The sequence below is a fragment of the Chionomys nivalis genome, chromosome 2 (genome assembly GCF_950005125.1).
Source record: "Chionomys nivalis chromosome 2, mChiNiv1.1, whole genome shotgun sequence".
Lineage (NCBI taxonomy): Eukaryota > Metazoa > Chordata > Mammalia > Rodentia > Cricetidae > Chionomys > Chionomys nivalis.
In genome coordinates, this window is record NC_080087.1 from 15153084 (window position 1) to 15173146 (window position 20063).

The 20063-nt window shown below is 39.9% G+C and overlaps 1 protein-coding gene across 1 annotated transcript in view; it reads right to left on the reverse strand.

The window, feature by feature from the left end:
• Scaf8 (SR-related CTD associated factor 8) overlaps positions 1-19852 on the reverse strand; it is a 150042-nt gene extending 130190 nt beyond the window's left edge. The window contains exons 1-2 of the mRNA XM_057759005.1: positions 19706-19852; positions 14123-14185 (exon numbers count right to left, since the gene is read on the reverse strand). Coding sequence (XP_057614988.1) covers positions 14123-14185; positions 19706-19735 — 93 coding nt within the window. The 5' untranslated portion in view covers positions 19736-19852. The remainder of the gene's footprint in view (positions 1-14122; positions 14186-19705) is intronic.
• Between the last annotated feature and the right edge of the window lie 211 nt (positions 19853-20063).

The following is a 20063-nucleotide window of genomic DNA, read 5'->3' on the forward strand; positions in this document are numbered from 1 at the left end:
AGGTCTGCCACTAAACTCACGTTTCTAGAGCAGGACAACAGTGCAATAACAGTACCAGCATACAGAAGAGTATGAAATAATGTACAACTTTCTCAGAATAAAAAAAAATCTAAAACATTTTTTTGAAGTACAAAATATCAAGAAAGGGAAACATTTGTTTTCCTAACATTATAACCTTTATGGCTTTAGTAGGACCTGGTGTTTAGCATTTGTGACACCTGGGTGCACAATCCCCAGCACCAAAAATTACAAATCAAAGCAGTTATCAACTCCATTACAACACCATGAATTCTGGTATGTTTCCCAGTCCTTCCTATGGGCTATAAGCATTCTCATGTGGGTAGTAATTAAATTAACAATATCCTACTTTTCAAGTACAGTAACTGCCTAAGGATTAGTTTTTGAATACTATTTGAAAGGAAAATATTTTAGAATCTAAGTTCAAAATTGTATTTGCAGCAAAAATAAAAGTCAACATTCCCTATAAACAAACATTATTTAAAGAACTATACTTAAGCCACAAAGTTGTGTATAGAGGTCCTTTCATGTCAAATTGTTGGAATGGGAGAGCTAAAAATACTATTAAGAAGTACACACTTCAGGTCAACATGGATAGGTCAAACACATGTCCCCTTCTGCAGCCCCTCCCTGTTGGCAACTGAAAAAATCCAGGACTAAACAAAATTATCCAATGACTCAAAAGTATAAAAGCAGGCCAACTGAAGATGAGTGTCAAGCCTCAATGCTGTGTGGTGCCGGTATGAGGAGGCTTTAGACAGCAGGTAAATTCCAGAGCATTGGGTACTCCGCCATCAGGCTCTGAGCCCAGTGCTGGCAGAAACTGAAGAACTGTGCAGCCAACAAAAGCAAAGCAGCCAGTAGAAACCTGCCCTGTATCCAACCAAAAGAGCAGAGAAAAAGGCACTAGGGAGATGGTAAGGAGGAGCGGGGAAAGCAAGGAGAGACTTTTCTTTCCCCTTCTCCTGCTTCCTTTTAACTGGAAGGCAGCTCCGTTTACAACATGAGCATCAACCCAGAAGCACAAGGGAAAGGAGACTGCATTACCTAAGAAACGGAAGGTGTGAGGCCATTCTGTTTCATTGTTTTTCTTTACTTCAATCATAGCAGATAACTTTCTGAACAGAAAAACAGAAGAGTCCTAAAATCTGGAGACTGTGGGAATCCCAGTGTGAACAGGGGACACTCTTCTGTGTATGAACTAACAAGTCCTAAGCTCATTCTGGGCTGTGCCTCCATAAAGACTTCTGAAGAAGGAAGGCAAAAGTTGAGGCTAAAATACCTGTCAACTATTAGCCAACTTTTAGACTACATCAAGCAAAATGTGTGCTAGGTACATTCAAGGGACAAAGCAGATGGCTTGCAAACAGACACTGAACGCATGTGCATGCGAAAAAAGACAATTAACTATTAATCCCAAAAGGACAATTACACTAGAGTCATCAAGAAACTTTAAAGAAAACGGGAAAAATAACTGCCTGCGCTCCAGTAAATAATACCACACCTTTGTTTCTGCCAGCAACCGTAATTAAACTGAGTAGGCCATTAAATAGGAGGGGGCATGAGAGAGACTTGTTAGGAAGAAAAGGAGGTTCAGAGGAAGTGGGAAAGGGTAGAGGGTATTGTAATGAATGAGTATGATCAAAATATACTATCTACGTGACTGAAACTATCAAAGAAATCAACTTTTAACAAATACTTTAAAGAAATTACATAGTAAGGACACTATGAACCCTGGAAATAAATACACATACAAGTTTTCAGCACAGAAAAAGAAACTAAGAAAAAAAAAGCAAAATGGTCATTTTATACACAACTTTAACACCCAGGAGAAGTTGGCAGTATGACACTAAACATAAGAGTCAAGAAATTCTTCTACTGACTTAACACACTTAAAAGGCCATAATCACAATCACTTTCGTATCAGCATTATAGATGATACAAAAAATTAAAAATAAGCCCCCTCAGTAAAAAAGAAAAAAATAACTTACATGGCCAAGAAGAGACAGTTAATAAAATAAGATATACTGCTAACCCAACTAACTTAAATAATTAAGATGAGAAATAATAAGCTCTGTCCTTGTATTAGCATAGTCAATGAGGTTTAAAATAATTATCTTAGAAATAACAGAAAATTTTAATGTTACATAATAAGTGTAAATGTTTCAAATTCATCGTAATATCCTAAATATATGAACTAAATACAAAAACAAGAGCAGGGAAAATGATCAAAAATTGTCAACTGGATATAATAAACAAATAATTTTCTAAAAACAAAACAAACCCTCCCGTCGCTCCCTCTCCGATCCTGTAAAATGTCACATTAGATAATCAAAGCCAGCTCCAAACTTGTGTCAATCCTCCTACCTCTGCCCCAAATGATGGATGGGGTCATTAGTGGAGACACCAAATCAAGGTTCAATAGGAAACATTGGACGGCAATGATCTGATGGAGGAAGGTCACTGGTCAATAAACCGCCTTGGCCCATTTATTGGCCATCCCTTAGGTGGGTGGAGTAAACAGAACAGAATGCTGGGAGGAAGAGGAAGTGAGCTCAGATGCAGGGCAGCTCCTCTCAGAGGCAGACATGATGAAGCACAGATTATTAGAGATGGGTTGATCGGGATATGAGAATTAGCCAGCAAGGGCTAGAGCTAATGGGCCAAGCAGTGTTTAAAAGAATACAGTTTGTGTGTTGTTATTTCAGGGCATAAGCTAGCCAGGCTACCAGGAGCTGGGGTGGCAGGAACACAGCCCGTAGCTCCCACAACACTGATCAGTCCTCAGCAACACAGATCAAACCAGCTGACTACTCAATCAGGCCACAAACTATATTTTGTATTGTAAGGCAAATATTTTTCAGCATCTCTTAAGATTTCTTTTTATTTCATGTGTTTGAGAGTTTTTCCTGCATGTATATATGTACACTGTGATGAAGGTCATTTGTCTATCTGTTGCTTTCATTGGTTAATTAATAAAGAAAACTGCTTGGTCTGATAGGCCAGAATTTAGATAGGCGGAGTAGAAAAACAGAATGCTGGGAAGAAGGGAAGTGGGGCAGAAGCCATAGCTCTCTTCTCCGAGATGGATGCAGGTTAGGATCTTTCCGGTAAGCCACCACCTCGTGGTGCTACACAGATTATTAGAAATGGGTTAATCAAGATGTAAGAGTTAACCAGTAAGAGGCTGAAGCTAATGGGCCAAGCAGTGTTTAAAAGAATACAGTTTGTGTGTTGTTATTTCTGGGGCTAAGCTAGCCATGCAGGTGACCGGGTGCCGGGAATGCAGCCCGCCGCTCCTCTCTACAGAGTGGCTCTCCAACGTGGCCAGCTAAATCCACTTAAAAACCAGAGAGAGCTTTTTAAAAAAGGGGCGGGGGGAGAGTTTAACACAGCTTTTTGCTGTTTCTGGGTGGCTTGCCGCAAAGAAATTTTCCTGACTCAGCAGCAGGAAAAAACTGGCTGTTTTAAAATGCCGGCTTTCTGGGCTGTGCTGCCACTGTGATCTCTGTCTGGCTCCTGCGGGAGACAGAGCTTTTGAATGGAGCATTAGGAATAAAGTGCTATGGCTTGCTTGATGGCAATGTGGACTGCTGTGTGCCTAGAACTGTGCGTGGCTCAGGGGCACCAAATGGCGCCGAGGCAGGAACAGCTCCGCAATGCTGAACTGTGCTGACCTCAGGCAGAAACTATCATAATTATCACAATAACAGAGCAGTTAATGTTTAGACTGACAATAAACAGGCGGTACCGTATTACCTCTACATGGCGCAACTTAAGTTTTTAAGAAGTGCTTAACATTTTAATTCTCCTGGATAGTAAAAAAAAAAAATTACAGATTCACAACAGAACAGATTCAGACATAAAAGACCTTTAAATGGGTCACAGTGTTGGATGAGTGTACGTAGGCTTGAGAGAGAGAAGAAAAAGAACATAGAGAATAAAGTTAATGGTTTAAAAAAAAAAGGTAAAATCTTTAAAAGAGACAGAAAAAAGTAAAGTGATAGAGTAAAAATAAGCCACGTAAAAATGGAAAATTCACAGAGAGTCTGGATTCTTTGTATTATTGTGTTTTCTTTGAATCTTTTGACTGTAAAAAACCTAAATACAGAGAGACATTTCATTGTGTGGTCTGCCAAACTACATGTATGTTCTAAAGGTATCATGACTTACAAATTTGGGTCTAAGGATATGATGCTTTGGGGAGGGCCTTCTTTTGTTTTCACAGAGGATGAGACCCTGTGGACTGCTTCTATCCCAATATGGTATGATAGGCCACACCCTCCTGAAAGGTTGCTGTGAACACCCACAAAAAATTACTTCGCTCAACTGCCGACTGAGATGAAACTAGCACATAGGTTACACCATGAAAGATCTGAATACAGCGCCCCCATTCAGCAGGAAGCAGTTTGGAGAGAAATAACTACTTCCATATTCCCAAATATTGTTTATAAATGTTCTTTTACATTTAAAAGGGGATATGATATAGATATGAATAATTTACATTGGTATGGATTTTAAGGTCAATTTTGTTATATGTATATGTATTTCTGATATTAAGGTATTGTGATTGTAGTTCATTTAAAAAATGTAATGTATATAGTTATTAATGGATAATCATCAATAATAATCAAGCTTGTAGCCATGTTAGATTTTATAGATATATAGAGATATATTTCAGTTAGATAGGCATTCTTCATATCTTTCAAAGACTACAGAATATGGCATTTAATGTTTTAATAACTTAAGGCTTTTCATGACAATGAGACACGTCTGCTCCTGGCAGCACCAGCTACTTCAAGAGGAAGATGGGCATCGAAGAGGCTCCTTATGGAGTTTGATAGCCATCTGGGCAAGAAACTGCTCTTGCCTGGACTGTTGCATAAACTGGACACAGAGAACACGCAGAGAGAGGACTTCTGAACTTGCCTAAAGGTGAGATAGTCTTTTGGGGTTCCTGATTCATGAAAGAGTCTGCAAGACATTCTGCAGGCCACAGCAGAAAGTGACTGAACTGTCTTTGAAATTTCCTGCTTCATGGAAATGTCTGCTGGATACTATGGGCCTGAAGGCTGAAGATGGATGCCCCAATGGTACAGAGGAACTTTGGGTGACTGTCCAGGCAGCGAGGTGTGTCTGTCATTTCTAGAGTTTGGAAGTTGCTTATTTCTTGTTTACTTAGGTAATATTATATCCTTCTGGAGTCTTTGATGGAGTTGAAGAATAAATAGATATAGTTTTCCTTAGTTATGATCAAAGATAAAATAGATATAAATATTGTAACTGTAATTCTTACTTGATAACTGTTTTGCTATATGTAATTTTACTATGTTAAAGTAAAAGCCTTTCTTTTTTGTTTAAACAGAAAAAGGGGAAATGATGGAGGAAGGTCATTTGTCTATCTGCTGCTTTCACTGGTTAATTAATAAAGAAAACTGCTTGGTCTGATAGGCCAGAATTTAGATAGGCGGAGTAGACCAAACAGAATGCTGGGAAGAAGGGACGTGGGGCAGACGCCATAGCTCTCTTCTCCGAGATGGATGCAGGTTAGGATCTTTCCAGTAAGCCACCACCTCGTGGTGCTACACAGATGATTAGAAATGGGTTAATCAAGATGTGAGAGTTAGCCAGTAAGAGGCTGAAGCTAACGGGCCAAGCAGTGTTTAAAAGAATACAGTTTGTGTGTTGTTATTTCAGGTAAAGCTAGCCGGCAGCGGGGAGCCCTCCTGAGCGGCGGGAAGTGGCCTGCCACTCCATGTCCATACCTGGTGCTAGTAGAGGCTAGAGAGGGCATCAGATCCCATGGACCTAGGCTTATAACTGGCCACATACTTTGCAAGAAGCAGCAAGTACTCTTAACTTACTTTACAACCTCTCCAGCCCCAAGAAATTAAGTATTTTTTGAAAAACAATGTATAGTCCACAACTATCAAAAGGTAGTACTAAGAAATTACAAGGAAAAAAATTATTAAATTCTCTAGATAATACTACTTGCCCAAAGCTAAATCTAATGAGTAACTTTTTAGAGATTAACAAATATATATCATCACAAAAAACAAAGTGGTTCTCAACTAAAATGTTCTGTACTGAAAGATGGAAAGTGAATCTCTTTTATACCTAAAATTACAATTGGACACCCATGTTCTAGCAGATACCCCAAGTTCTCTTCCTCTCCATCTACCCTGGAAAACTATGACCTTACATTAAGCAGTAGCCAAGAAAGTTTTTTGTTTTGCTTTGTTTTTTTTTTCTCATCCACAATAGCTAAAATTTACTAAGTACACGTGGACGCTAAAAGGAATTAAACAATCCAATACAAGATAACAGAATGAATTTACTCAACTTCCTCATGATTAAATTCACTTGAATACAGTGATCTCATTCAAAGATGTGTAACCAAAGCCTCAGGACTGATATAAACTTCTCCCCCCCACACACACACAATTTAACATAAAACCTTGATACCCAAGCTGGGCAGTGGTGGTGCACGCCTTTAATCCCAGCACTGGGGGGGGGGGGGGGGGCAGAGTTAGACAGATCTCTGTGAGTTCAAGGCCAGACTGGTCTACAGAGTGAGTTCTAGGACAGGATCCAAAGCTACAAGAAACCTTGTCTCAAAAAACCAAAAACAAAACAAAAAAATACCTTGATCCCCTACTGTCATAAGATGAAGTGCTTTCCTGAGGGAGGGTACAAATGGGGGAGACAAAAAGGTGAACACAGCACTGTGCCCACTCAAAGGATCCCACCATCATCTGGACACTTTGTAGTTTCTTTTAGGGTAGGTAAGATAGCTCAGAGGGTAAAAGTGGTGGCGGTGGAGCCTGACATGAGCTCAATCCCTAGAACACAAATACAATGGAGACAACCAACTCCACAAAGTTGTCCTCTGACCTCTCTACGTGTACAACAGCACCACACCCATGTCTATCCCACACACTAATAAAAAGAACCATCTTAAATAAAAAAATCATCCTTGTATATAATTGACATGTTTACTTTGAGAGTTGATCATTAATTCTCTCTTGTATAGTCTTATTGAAAGCCTTATAGTCAAACTGTAAAAAAAAAGAATTTGAAAGTTTTTGGTTTTTGTTTTATTCTAAGACAGCTCTGTCTATGTAGGCCTGGCTGGCATGAAACTAGCTTATTAGACTAAGCAGCCTGGCCTTTAAACTCAGAGATCTGCTTGCTTCTACCTCCCAAGTGTTGGGATTAAAGGCGTATGCCACAACGCCTAATTTCGAAGTTTGAGAATCTAAGTGATTATAGCGAAACTAAAGAGATAACTTCCATATAAATTAAAGACAGAGGTCATCTTAAAACGGACAACAGCAATGCAAAAGAGAAAGGATGCACGCATGGATTAAAGATTCAACGTGGAGAATAAAAAGGGAAGGATGCAGCATGTATTAAAAAGTAGCTCATTGGGTTTCACAACTGAGGAAGACAGATGAATCACGTTTTTGTGTCAATATTTAGGAATATGACTTTATTCCCCAAGTAAACTAAAGTCTTAAAAGCAAAAAGTGAGTTGAAGAAAAATTTAGATTTGGGGTGACAGGAACATGATTGCAATTATACATTATGCAAAAAAAAAAGAGACAATGTAGAATTGAATCCCATAAAACAAAAATCTTTTTTAAAAAAGAATACCTGTAGAGGTAACAGAAGACAGATAAAGAAATAATAATTAGTACATTGGTTTGAAAAAAAAAAAGAAATAGATGCTGAGATCTAGGAGAAAAGTAAAATACGAGCCTGTTAACAGGTCTTCAGATCAAGCTTTCAGAAGTGTAAAGAACCAAGACAGAGCTAAGGGAAAGGAGCTGCACACAAGAGAAAAGAACACTTCAGATCTGAGGCACTCTGCCAACGTTCAGTTCTGTCAGAACCGCTCAAGCACTTTCTCCTTCAGAATAGCCTGACAAGATTGATAGTATTTGCATTTTCTTGATTTGTGACGAGTGATAACTACATTAAAATTGCCACAGTACCACCTCAAATACATTACAGACTCGTGCCTCAAATAGTACTTTTGGCTCACAGAAGGGATGGAGTTTCCAAGAACAAAACTACCCATGCCTACATGGAATGCCCATACTGTATGGTGGCCCATGCCTGTAATCCCGATATGGGGGAATTGAAGTAGAGAGAGTTCGAGGCAGAAGGGATACATAGCAAGCCCTTGTCCAAAATAAATAAATAAAAATTAAAAAAAAAGAAAGAAAGAAAAGAAAAAGAAAAAAGAGCCAATGGGCCTGTCAAGAGCACTAGCAGTTCTTCCAAAGGACCCAGGTTTAATTCCCTGGACTCAAATGGCAGGTCACAGTTCTAACATTGCAGGTTCCCTACACACAAATGATACACAGACATCTATGCAGGCAAAGCACCATACACCTAAAATTCAAAAAATAATTAAGTAAATGCCACCAAAAAACAAACAACAACAGCAACAACAAAAAAAAAAAGACAGAAAGAGAGAAAACAAATCTATCAGCTAGGACCCATGTAAATCTACACAACTGAGTCCCTAGTGAAGATGGAGGACTATGGAAACAATGACTCCCTAGTGAAGATAATGGATTTAGGAAACATACTATACCATGGTGTCAACCTAACCAAGCAGATTTTTCATAAACTTCAAGTGTTTGTGAATCTACTTATCAAATGACTTGACAAAATTCACCTAAACATGAATTTTATGCAATCATTAATAAGGTTTTAGGGCTCAAAATCCGTAACAATGATAGTTCCTGTAGTGTTATCTTGTTTGTAATCTAACAAATAAAGCTTGCCTGAAGATCAGAGTGCAGAGCTAAGCCACTATTTAGCCACAGAGGCCAGGCAGTGGTGGCACACACCTTTAATCCCAGGACATTGAATTATATAAATATATAAATGTAGTTGGGCATGGTAGCTTACAAATCTGTAATTCCAGCTAGGGAGGCTGAGGCAGGAGGATAGCTATGAGTTCCAGTCTGAGCTACAGAGACAGACAAGTGTGACTTTAAAAAAAAGTATTAATTTACTCTAATTTGACTGCTCATAGGTATGTACCCTAAATAATACATAAAGTACGATTGCTCATCCTCAAGTCTACCGAACGACATCTTTCAAAAGTCAAGTTTATGCCAAGAACTGAACAAGGGAGTCAAAAACAAATCCAGACTTCAGTTCTGCTTACAGCTCCGGATGCACAACACAACTACGATGGTATTCAGTTACCATGTCAGAAAACCAAGGGCAGAAACCACCCTTGAGATGAAACAAAATACATAAATACACAGGTAGATACATGAAAACCTTCAGTTAAATTTCCCCATGATTTAAACAGCCCACATTTGTCTGTGGCCATCACAGTGGAACAGTAAGACCACGACGTCCTCTTAGTTTGAGAAGCGGCAATAACAGCAAAGTGACCATAGGAGACGGGAAGTCATCAGGATATTAAGAAGCTTCTTGGTAGCAAGTTCCCATAGCTGTATTAACTACAATTTCTCAAACAAGCAAGCTATTTCTAATATTACAGTAGTTTAATTTAGTTTCATGATTATAATAAAGAACTGTGTAACAAATGTTACATAAAATGCTAAAGGATTCAAGCAGGCTTAATACCAATGTCTTAATAAATTGCCACTACCATTATTTAAATCTTTAATTTTTTTCATAGACCTTTCAATATACAACTAAATGGTTTCTTTTGGGGGACAGGGTTTGTCTGTATAGCCCTGACTGTCGTACAACTCTCTATGTAGACCAAGCTGGCCTTCAACTCAGAGATTCACCTGCCTCTACTCCCAAGTGCTGAGATTAAGGATGTAAACCACCATGCCCAGCTACTACCTAAGTTTTAATCATACCATGAGCCTGACACCAAATGAAGCCTGAAATTCTTGAAGAAATGGCTAATCAAGGTTTGGGCAGGAATAACTTACTCTATCACAAAATAAGGGGCTACTCCAAAAACTCATTAGCATATGTCAAAGTGCCCAAGAGTTGGCTTGAATAATCTCTGATTAGTCAAAACTGACCACGCAGGATCTTTCGAGACAGGGTTTTTCTGTAGCTTTGGAGTCAGGCTGACTTTTGAACTCACAGAGATCCGCCTGTCTCTGCCTCCTGAGTGTTGGGATCAAAGGCATGCACCACCACCACCCAACTACCATAGAAGATCTTTAAAAGCCAATGAATAAAGAAAGAATCCATGAGTTTACAACAAAATACAAAACTATATTTACATAGAAATTAAGAGAAGGGAAAGCTGTCACAGATACAAAGAAATACAGACACAACTTAGAAAATAACATTTGGTGACTGTATCAGGCAAGAAATGAATTTATGCTAAAAACCAGTGGGCAAATTTGGGTGATATTTTTTATATTTGCATCAAAATATCTCACCTACAAGAGACATCGTACAAAGGTAGAGAAAGCAAAGAAAGCTGTAGTCAAGAGCTACCGCTCCTGCTAATGACACAAATTAGAAGTCTCAGAAGTCAGGATGCACACAATGTTATTTCTGAAGGACTCCTACCTAAAACACATAAAATTACAGAGCGGATGAGTCAATATGAAGAGAATTCTAAATTGTCCTGCTGTCATCAAACACCACTACCTCAAGCTCTAAATAAAATAGAGTAACTTCCAAATTAAAAGAGATAAAACATTAAAGTTTATAGAAATTATTCTATAAGGAAAACCATGAGTACAATATATAGTGAAATTAGGCAAAGATCTTCAACAGTAATTATAATCACTGTTAACCTCCCAATGGATAACACTGTATTTTGACTAAACAAATATCTTTTTAAAAGAAAAGAGACAGCTATTCAGAGGGAGCTGGCACTCTGAATTGGTATTTACTTCAAGGAAAAAGAGCTTGTGTTCATGTGTTATAAAAAGAAAGAAAGCTAAAGTATCTAACACAAAGAATCTGGGGCTAGAGAGATGGCTCAGTTCTCTTGCAGAGGACTCAGGTTCAATCTTCAGCACCCACACAATGTCTCACAGCCATCTCTAACTCCAGTCCCTGGGGATTCGACACTCTTCAGACTTCTGTCAGGCACCCACTCGATGCACATACATACATACACTCTGTCATATAAAATAAATCTTTTTTTTAAAAGAATCCAAAGTATGCACCTAAAAGTTTCTTGCAACTTTTCTACAAGTATGTTTCAAGTAATTTTTTAAAAATGAAAGTTATATTTGGACATGATGTCTATTAAGTTACTAAAACATTAACTAATGGGCCTCCTTTACAAAAAGCAAGGAAGAGGACTGGTGAGGTCTTGCAATTCCCCCACAACAGCATCTCCAGGTCGGGTGACTGGGTACCTCCTGTTCAAGCAGAACCCATAGGCGATGTGGCCTTATTGGCAGCAAGGGCCTATGACCCGGCTTCCTTGTACTATTAGCCACTCCTGGGCTTTCGGTTTACAAATTTCTGAGTCACTCCTTGTTTTTATTCTCTGCAGAAATGGGCAAGTTCATGAAACCTGGAGAGCAGTGTTGGTCCTGACTACACACTACTCTGGACAAAGAGCCATCATCATGAAGAACACCGGTGACAGCACTTCAGACCACCCTTATATCCATGCCCTGGTGGCTGCAATTGACCGTTATCCTCAAAAAGTGACAGCCAATAGATCAAAGATTTACCATCAAATCTACAAGATCCTCTATGTGAATCCCCTTGGACAAAACTGTTGTCAACAAAGATCTTTAGAGACCCAGTTCTGAAACACAAGACTAGGCAGGAAACAGCTTTGCGTTTGTGTATTTGTTTCCATCATTAAAAATTTTTTTAAAAAAAAGCAACCCCCAAAGGGCAAGAAAATCAAGAGGAGTGCTAACTCACACGTTTCTTTCCTGTCTACTAGCTACAAACTACATTTCTTTGGTAAAATCACAATGGCTGACCTTAGTTCCCCATCTGCAAAGGGAACAGCACCCACCAAGCTAAATTTTACATAGCTCTCCCAAACAATGGCTGAAGCACAGCGCTGTGTAATGGGAAGAAGAGTGCTTCTGCATCAGTGAGTTCAAGCAACCACAAATCAGAAATATTCAGGAAAGGCTGGGCAATGGTGACGCACACCTTTAATCCCAGTACTCGGGGAGCGAAAGGCAGGTGGATCTGAGTTTGAGGCCAGCCTGGTCTACAGAGTGAGTTCCAGGACAGTCAAGGCCACACAGAGAAACTCTAGTTTCAAAAAATTAAAAAGAATCAGGAAAAAAAAACTGTCCTGAACTCATGCTTTTTCTCTTGTTATTCCCTAGAAAATTTGGTGTACCGTATTTGGTGCAACAAATGCTAGGTTTAGTCTACAGAACCAAATAACAACTCATGGAAGAGGATTTTTACCTGAATATTTGAACTGCTTTGATTAATTCAAATACCGTGTCAACTTTATGCATCAAAAAATTTACTCAATTAAAGAAAGCCATTGAACCTGTTTGTGGCAGTCTTTATAATACCACTATGTAGGAATCTCTACATTACTGCCCAGGTTGTATAACCTCAACTGTTTTTACTTTAGGTGGAAGGAAGGGAGGGAGGTCTGAGGAACACACCAAATTCAGAAAGTGTTAAAACAAAGGTACCAATTTCTTCTATACTTAGATCAAGCAAAAGATTTTAAATAAAAATCTATTACTTTTCCAAAACTTAAGCTTTTGTCACCGCTCAACGGAAGTTACACACAGAGTAACTATCTCAAAAGGACCCTTAAAGATGAGTCTTACAAGAAGTAGTTCTGATTCTAAAAGAACAAATGAAGGGTGTTTTTTAATGTCAGAAAATTTCAAATACAATTCAACAGCACTGTCTTATTTCTGACTGTTGGAAAACAGGCTGGGTCTACTGTGAGCACGACACAAGCAGGGTCATCTGGCTCTGGGAGGCAAACACTTGGACTATTCGGCAAAACTGGGCCTGGACAGCAGGATCCCAGCAGCCCCAAAGGGGCAGGAAGGAATGCAGGCACTTAGAGGGCCTAGCCAGGTACAGGACAGACAGGCTCAAGAACCTGCAGACCCCTCTAAGGTAGATGTTCTTTCCTTGCCTCATTTATCGCTGTATCTAAGGAAATCTCCTGGCATACAGTAAGCATCCACTAAGAATTAAATTAACAACAGGGTCAAAGAATGAAATCCTAAGCCTTTCCTATCAACCTAGAGAAGTGACAAACTAGCCAGGCAGTGCTGGTACAGGCCTTTAATCCCAGTACTCAGGAGACAGGGACAGGTGGAGGCCAACCTGATCTATAGGGTGAGTTCAAGGACAGCCATGGCTGCACAGAGAAACCCTGTCTCGAAAAAACAAAGTGACGAATAACTAAGTTGCAGATTTTAAAAACGTGTTTGATACACATTTGCTTATCAGTCATAAATGTCTGCAGGGAACATAGCGATCTATTCTTCACTCTTAATAAATAAGGTAATGTCAAAGCCTGAGGTATTTCTTGACCCACAGTGGGAAGTTACAAACTCATTCCTACAGCTTAATTTGGCTTTATCAGCTCTTATAAAGATGAAATAGGTACATACAATCTGAATCATAAAGAACAAACACCATGTTCACAACCAAGTTTGAGACAGACCATGGGAGCACTCACAGGCTACAGAACACTGTTCACCAGTCCTGACTTTGAAACATCTGTACCATAACTAACCCCTCTAGTAGAAAATCTAAAATCTGATTTAGTTTTTGTTTCTCCACTCCTATATCATACGTCGTTAATTTATTTCCAAACCGTAAATTATGAGGTCTGTAAGTAACTCATATTAAAATGTTATCAAAAATGTAGTGAAATTATGTAATATAGAATGCAAATAAATGTAATGCAAATTTATGATATATGCTCACTATTAAGCCCAGTAACTTTTCCTTCCCCATTTTTAAAGAAATTCCAACATTTCTTATAAAGCAATTAAGTTTTATTCCCTATATGATCTTTTTAAGATTACTAATATATTTTAAGCAGCAAACTCCACCTTCTTCCCAAATACTACCCATACAAGCAATACAGAATTTCACTACCAAATTAAACCTAACATTTCCCAGAGAGCCTGCCTTATGTGGGTTAGAATCATCTTACTATGCTTCTTGTGTCCATGCTGCTGGAAAAGCAGTCTGTACAAGCAGGAGTAGAGGCACAACCCTGAGAGAAAGGAGTAGAGAAAGATGTTGAGAAAACAAAAACAGACAAAACGAGCTCACTCAAGAGTTTGAGCTCAGCCAGTGTTCACGGTCATGGTTGATCACATTTTTGTCATACCACTGAGTCAGAAACTGTCCATTAACAGCAAATCTGGCCCTAGAAAGAGATATCTGAAATCGTATGTGGAAGCAATAAAAATCACTACTAATTCTAAACTACCTACTGCAAATGATGATTAAAATACATCTGTTCAGAAGAGTGGAGATACATGAGTCCCTTAAATATCAACAAATTACTCTTACTAACTTAATACTAGTCTAGAATACCTCAGTTTAGTACTATATGAAATGGATTTCTATAGTGACAATTTCTTTTGTAATCTTGAATGGTTGAGATTATATACAATCAAAATCATGCAATATCAAAATCTATTCAATCTGAATTATTATTGTAGTATAAGTTTTTATTATTATGGATAAGAAAAAACTATTACTGTATAACCATTTAAAAGAGTAAATCCAAACAGGCTTGAACACAATTACTATCCAACATAAAATTCTGGTATGTCCTAACTGGAGAAGTCCTCCTCCCTCCTCCCATTCTCCACACTTGAGTGAAAATTAAAAATAGATTACAAGTTCTGACTTAAGATTTTTCACCTAATCTATATTTCTTTTTTTTTTTTTTTGGTTTTTCAAGACAGGGTTTCTTTGTAGCTTTGGAGCCTGTCCTGAAACTAGCTCTTGTAGATCAGGCTGGCCTCAAACTCACAGAGATCCACCTGCCTTTGCCTCCCGAGTGCTGTGATTAAAGACGTGCGCCACCACTGCCCAGTCCCTAATCTTTATTTCTACAATGTCCTAAAATTTACCTTTAAAGAAATGCTTAAGAGATACACTGGGTTCTCAAAAAACATAACTGTATTCAATTAGTGTCAAAGACTCTTCCTACTAAGAGTCTTTTAAAATCCAAGTTAAAAAATAAAATTACTTAAGCATTTTAAAACCACGTGTCCAGAATATTAGCTAGCATCAGTCGCCTACTAAGTCATCATTCCCTCATCTACTTGAGACGTGTTCAAGTGGGTTCTACACTGTATCTAAAGGTCATGCTGTATGCCGAGAACCTGAAACAACACCATCACTGTTCTCACTATGCTTGTAACCTGGGTAAAGACTAAGTATTTAACAATAGAGTCATCCTTAGGAGGCAAAGTACAAACTGTTTTAAGACAATTTAATTAAACCTAAATCCATGATTCTCAACCAAGATTATGTTACTCCTCCCTTAAGGGATAACTGATAACGCCTAAAGATAGAGCTGGATGCCACCAACTGAGAAGGTGCTACACAGCACCCAGCCTGTAAAAGTTGGGGATGCTGCTAAATGACTACACTTCACTTACTTGCTGTGCTCCTCACAGCAAATACATACGCAGCCCCAAAATCCCCAGAGTGCAAAGTCGAGAAGCAACTGATCTGAACCACTGGAGTGGGAAGAAGGTTGTGTTAGTGAGGTCGTCCTTAGTTTAAAACACTAAGTATGCTCATCTTTAAATAATTTTCAACAAGGTAGAAAGAAAAATTACAGGTTGATAAAATTAACCAAACTTCCCCTACAAAACATGTCTTAAATCCATAGGCCCCATCCTACCTTCTACTCAGCCTACTCAGAGCGAGAAAAATGAAACATATCATGGGGCATCATCAACATAACCAGCTAGAAAAGCAACCTACACAAATGCATCACTGAAGCAGATTCTATTATGCTAAAGACTTAATGCTAATTTTTTTAATGTTTAAAAATATGGCTCAGTCCGGCCTAGAACAAAGTATGCAACCCAGACCAGTCTCAAATTCAGAGTAAACCTCCTGACTCAACCTCCTAGGTACTGAAATTACTAGTGTGTGTCAGGACACCCAACTTTCGTTATTTTAAACATCTGAAGGTTTAAAACTGTCTCAGTAACAAGCAGTCATGATAATTCTTTAAGCTAGCCAAGAGTGTGGTGCCACACACCTGTAATACTGTAAACACTAAGTTCTTAAAAGACTCCAATACCAAAGTAAAAATGCACCTCCTCTGGTTTTGTCCAGGCATAACTACTGCTAATCCACTCTTATACTTTTCCATGGATTACCTTATGAGTGTATTTTAAAATTTCTTCTCCAATTGCTCTGAAATTTTCTAAAGAAATCATGCAAAGCCATTCTCTTTCCTTATGCTTTTCAAATACAAGACACGAGAGAGAGAGAGACAGAGACAGAGAGACAGAGAGACAGAGAGACAGAGAGAGAGACAGAGAGACAAAGAGAGAGACAGAGAGAGAGAGAGAAATATGAATGAGGGGAAGAGGCCTCTATGCACTCAAGGCAGCCCCAATTCAGTCCAGAGTTAAGCTGTCCTCACTAGGTGACTCCAGTGACTCCAGGTCACTGTAAGAAGTGAACACCTGGAACGGCATCAAGCCCAGTACCTGGTAAAGACTAATCCATGCTCAGTTTAGCTGCTCTATTCAAGCTTGGATTCTCAGGGAGTCTTCCAAAATAAGGATGACTCTCTCTCATTGTATCAGAATTGACAATAATGGCCATAGGATTAGCTCTCATTCAACTCATGATAATGAAGAGGAACAGTATCTTTAATATAGGGTGAAGAACGGAGAAATTCTTTGAGAAATTATGAGAGGAGGAAGTTAATAGGGGATGATGACTCAGACTAAATTTTTTTTCACATTTTGCAGATTAATTTTTAAAAAGGCTGTATTCTTAGCTTCACAATCTCTAGCATTTTATTTCCAAGATAATGTTCTCTGCTAAACAGGAAATAAGACTGGGGTAGTTCAGTCTTATAAAGCCTAAGAATCAGCAGCCTTTCATATTTTAAGCATGTTTGTTTTGTTTTTATTTCAGACAGGGTTGTATAATATGGCTCAGTCTGGCCAAGAACAAAGTATGTAGCCCAGACCAGTCTCAAATTCAGAGTAATCCTCCTGACTCAACCTCCTAGGTGCTGAAATTACTAGTGTGTGTCAGGAGACCCAACTTTCATATTTTAAGTATTTGAAGGTTTAAAAATGCCTCGGTAACAAACAGTCATGATAATTCTTTAAACTAGCCTAGAGTGTGGTGCCACACACCTGTAATCCCAGCACTCAGGAAACCGAATCAACAGACAGACCCTGTCTCAACAATACTAATGATAGCTATTATTACCATGAGCTAAATTTTGATGCCTTAAAAGCCAAATTCACTGTGAGCACTTGAAAACATGATTCCTCCCAAGCCTGTAATTCAGACTTCTTTTCATCTCTGTACTTTGCAAAACACGACTTAATAGAACAGCAATGAATGAACTGCTTCAGGGCTCCCCTGCAATAACAGACCATACAGGAGCCACATATGCGATATTATAATCAATTTCTTCTTTGCTAAATTAACAAGCCTATGCATCTTGTGCTTAAACAAAAGTATACAAAGCCAAGTCTAGTGCAAGCCGAGAATCCTGCTACTAGAGAAGCTGAGGCAGGAGGATCACATAATAAATACAAGTCTTATCTGAACTTGTGAGTTCAAATGTTAGCAGACTAGGCGATCTAAGAAAGAACTTCTCTCAAAGCAAAAAACAGGACTGGGATATTCTAACTCATGGATGGAGCCCTAACCTGAGCATGGAAAGCATTCAATTCCCAGTCTGAGTCCAGCCTATATTTTTAAGTTAACTCCACTCTAAATCACTCTAATAATAAAAGTTTCCATCATAGTGAGATAGAAAGGTAAAGGTTTAAGTTGTCTGAAATCCTTAGGGAAAAGATGGGAATTGGGGAGGCTACACACTAGAACTGGACCTCACTCTGCTGCAGCAGACACGGGAAAGCCTGTTCTTCCTCCACACTGCGCTACTGTGGCCAGAGCACTAAGTCTTGTTTACACCTACCGTGGTACAGAGTCGTGGAAATAGAGAAAGGAGGATTTTGTTTTGTTTTGAGAAAGGGTCTCTGTATAACTGCTCTGGCTGTCCTGGAACTTACTCTGTAGACCAGGCTAGCCTTGAACTCAGAGATCCACCTCTTGGCCTCAGTACTAAAGAATTTAAATATTAGTGCTGTATGTAGCAAATTTAAAAAGCCACATGACTGTTTTTCTATAGCTACAAAGTATTAAAAATAGTTAATTACAGTTATCACTAAATTCCCTTTATTCCATATTCTAAATATAGATCATTGAGTGGGAGAATTAAATTTTATATAAGGGACTATCTGACCCGATTACCAGTCATAATTCAGAAGCTTCCCGAATGCATCGCTCTCATGGTCATGAAGTTTACTACTACCTAAAGTAATATGCATAACTAAAGAGCCATGAATTTATCTAACTTTTAACCCCTTTGCAGCATTTCCCAAATGCTGCCTTAAACAGGAAAAAAATTAAGATGAAATTGCATAAAGGCATTTAAAAACACATGTGGGCATCCACAAATTCTTCTTTAATAGATTATGTACTTAAAACATTAATAGTCATATTAGTGAGTAAAGCATTAGTACTTCCAAATCAAAAGTTCTGAAAACTATGCTAATTAGTTTGCATTCATTTAAATATTTTTCTAAGAGGTATAAGACTACAATGATGCTGACTGAGCCGGTATTTGCTACATTTAATATTCAAATTAGGTCCTAGTGATATTATTCCTTAAAAAGAAATTGATTTTTTTCGAAGCCTGACTTCCAATCAGATCAGTAAATTCAGCAGTGAAAATCGGACACCTGCCTTAAAATGTGTGTACATATATTATATATAACATATTATATATTATATATGTGTGCATATAATATATAATATATATTATGTGTGCTTAACCTGAAACATGAACGAGCCTGTGGCAAATGATTCTCTCAGCTTCTTCCCTTCTGGGTGCACAATGTCTCCCTAATATTCGTGTCTTTCTCCCTAACTCATGATCAGAAAGGCAAGAAGAAATAGGAAAAAATGAGGGGAGAGGAGTGGGGGGATGTGAGAAATCACAGAATAATGTTGCCTCCCTACCAACCATCCAATTAGCTAAGTCCCTGGCTGGCAAGTTACCTAGTCAACATAACCTCAATAATAAACACTACGTGTAACGTGACTTCGGATCACCACCCCGTGGGTCCTCTCCAAGGCCTCGCATCCGTGCGTCAGCTTCCTCAATCACCCGGGAGGACCTGCAGAGTGATGTCCTGCAACAGTTCAGACCCTGCAGGGCTGCGGGTGGGCGGACCAGGCTTCGGGGGAACCCACCCGGGAGCGTGGCGCGGCGGCCTCGGGAAGCGGCCCGGCCTCTGGCCCTCCCCTTGCCCTTCCCCCTGCCCTCCCCCGGCCCTGCCTGGCCCGGGGAGGGGCGCGGGCCGTTCCCCTCCCCCCGCCCCACGGCCGCCCGGCCGCCGTCGCCCCACCCGGGAGGAAACTGCGGCCCGCGCCCTTGCTCGGCACGCGAGCCTCGGGCCGGCTGAGGCCTGGCGGGAGGCCGGGCTGCGGTACGAACCTCGCTGTTGAAGGTCTTCACGGCCTCCATGTTGTCTGCGCAGAGGCCCGGGGCCCGGCGAAGGAAGAGGCGGCGGCCGGCGCGGCGCGTGCGGAAGGGCGGGCGGGCGGGCGACGGGCCCAGGAGGCCGCGGAGCACGGCGGGCAGGCGACGCTCCTCAGCGCCGGCGAGGCCCCGGCATGGCCGCGGGGCGGGCGCAGCGAGCAGGACGGAGGCCGCCGGGGCGGGTCGGCGGCGGGGGAGGGGCCGGCGCGGGCGCCTTCGCTGCTTCTCCGCCCCGCTCGGCAGCGGCCTCGGCGCTCAGGCTCCGGTCGCCTGCACTCTCCACCCACTTCTCCTCCTTCCTCTTCCTCCCGCG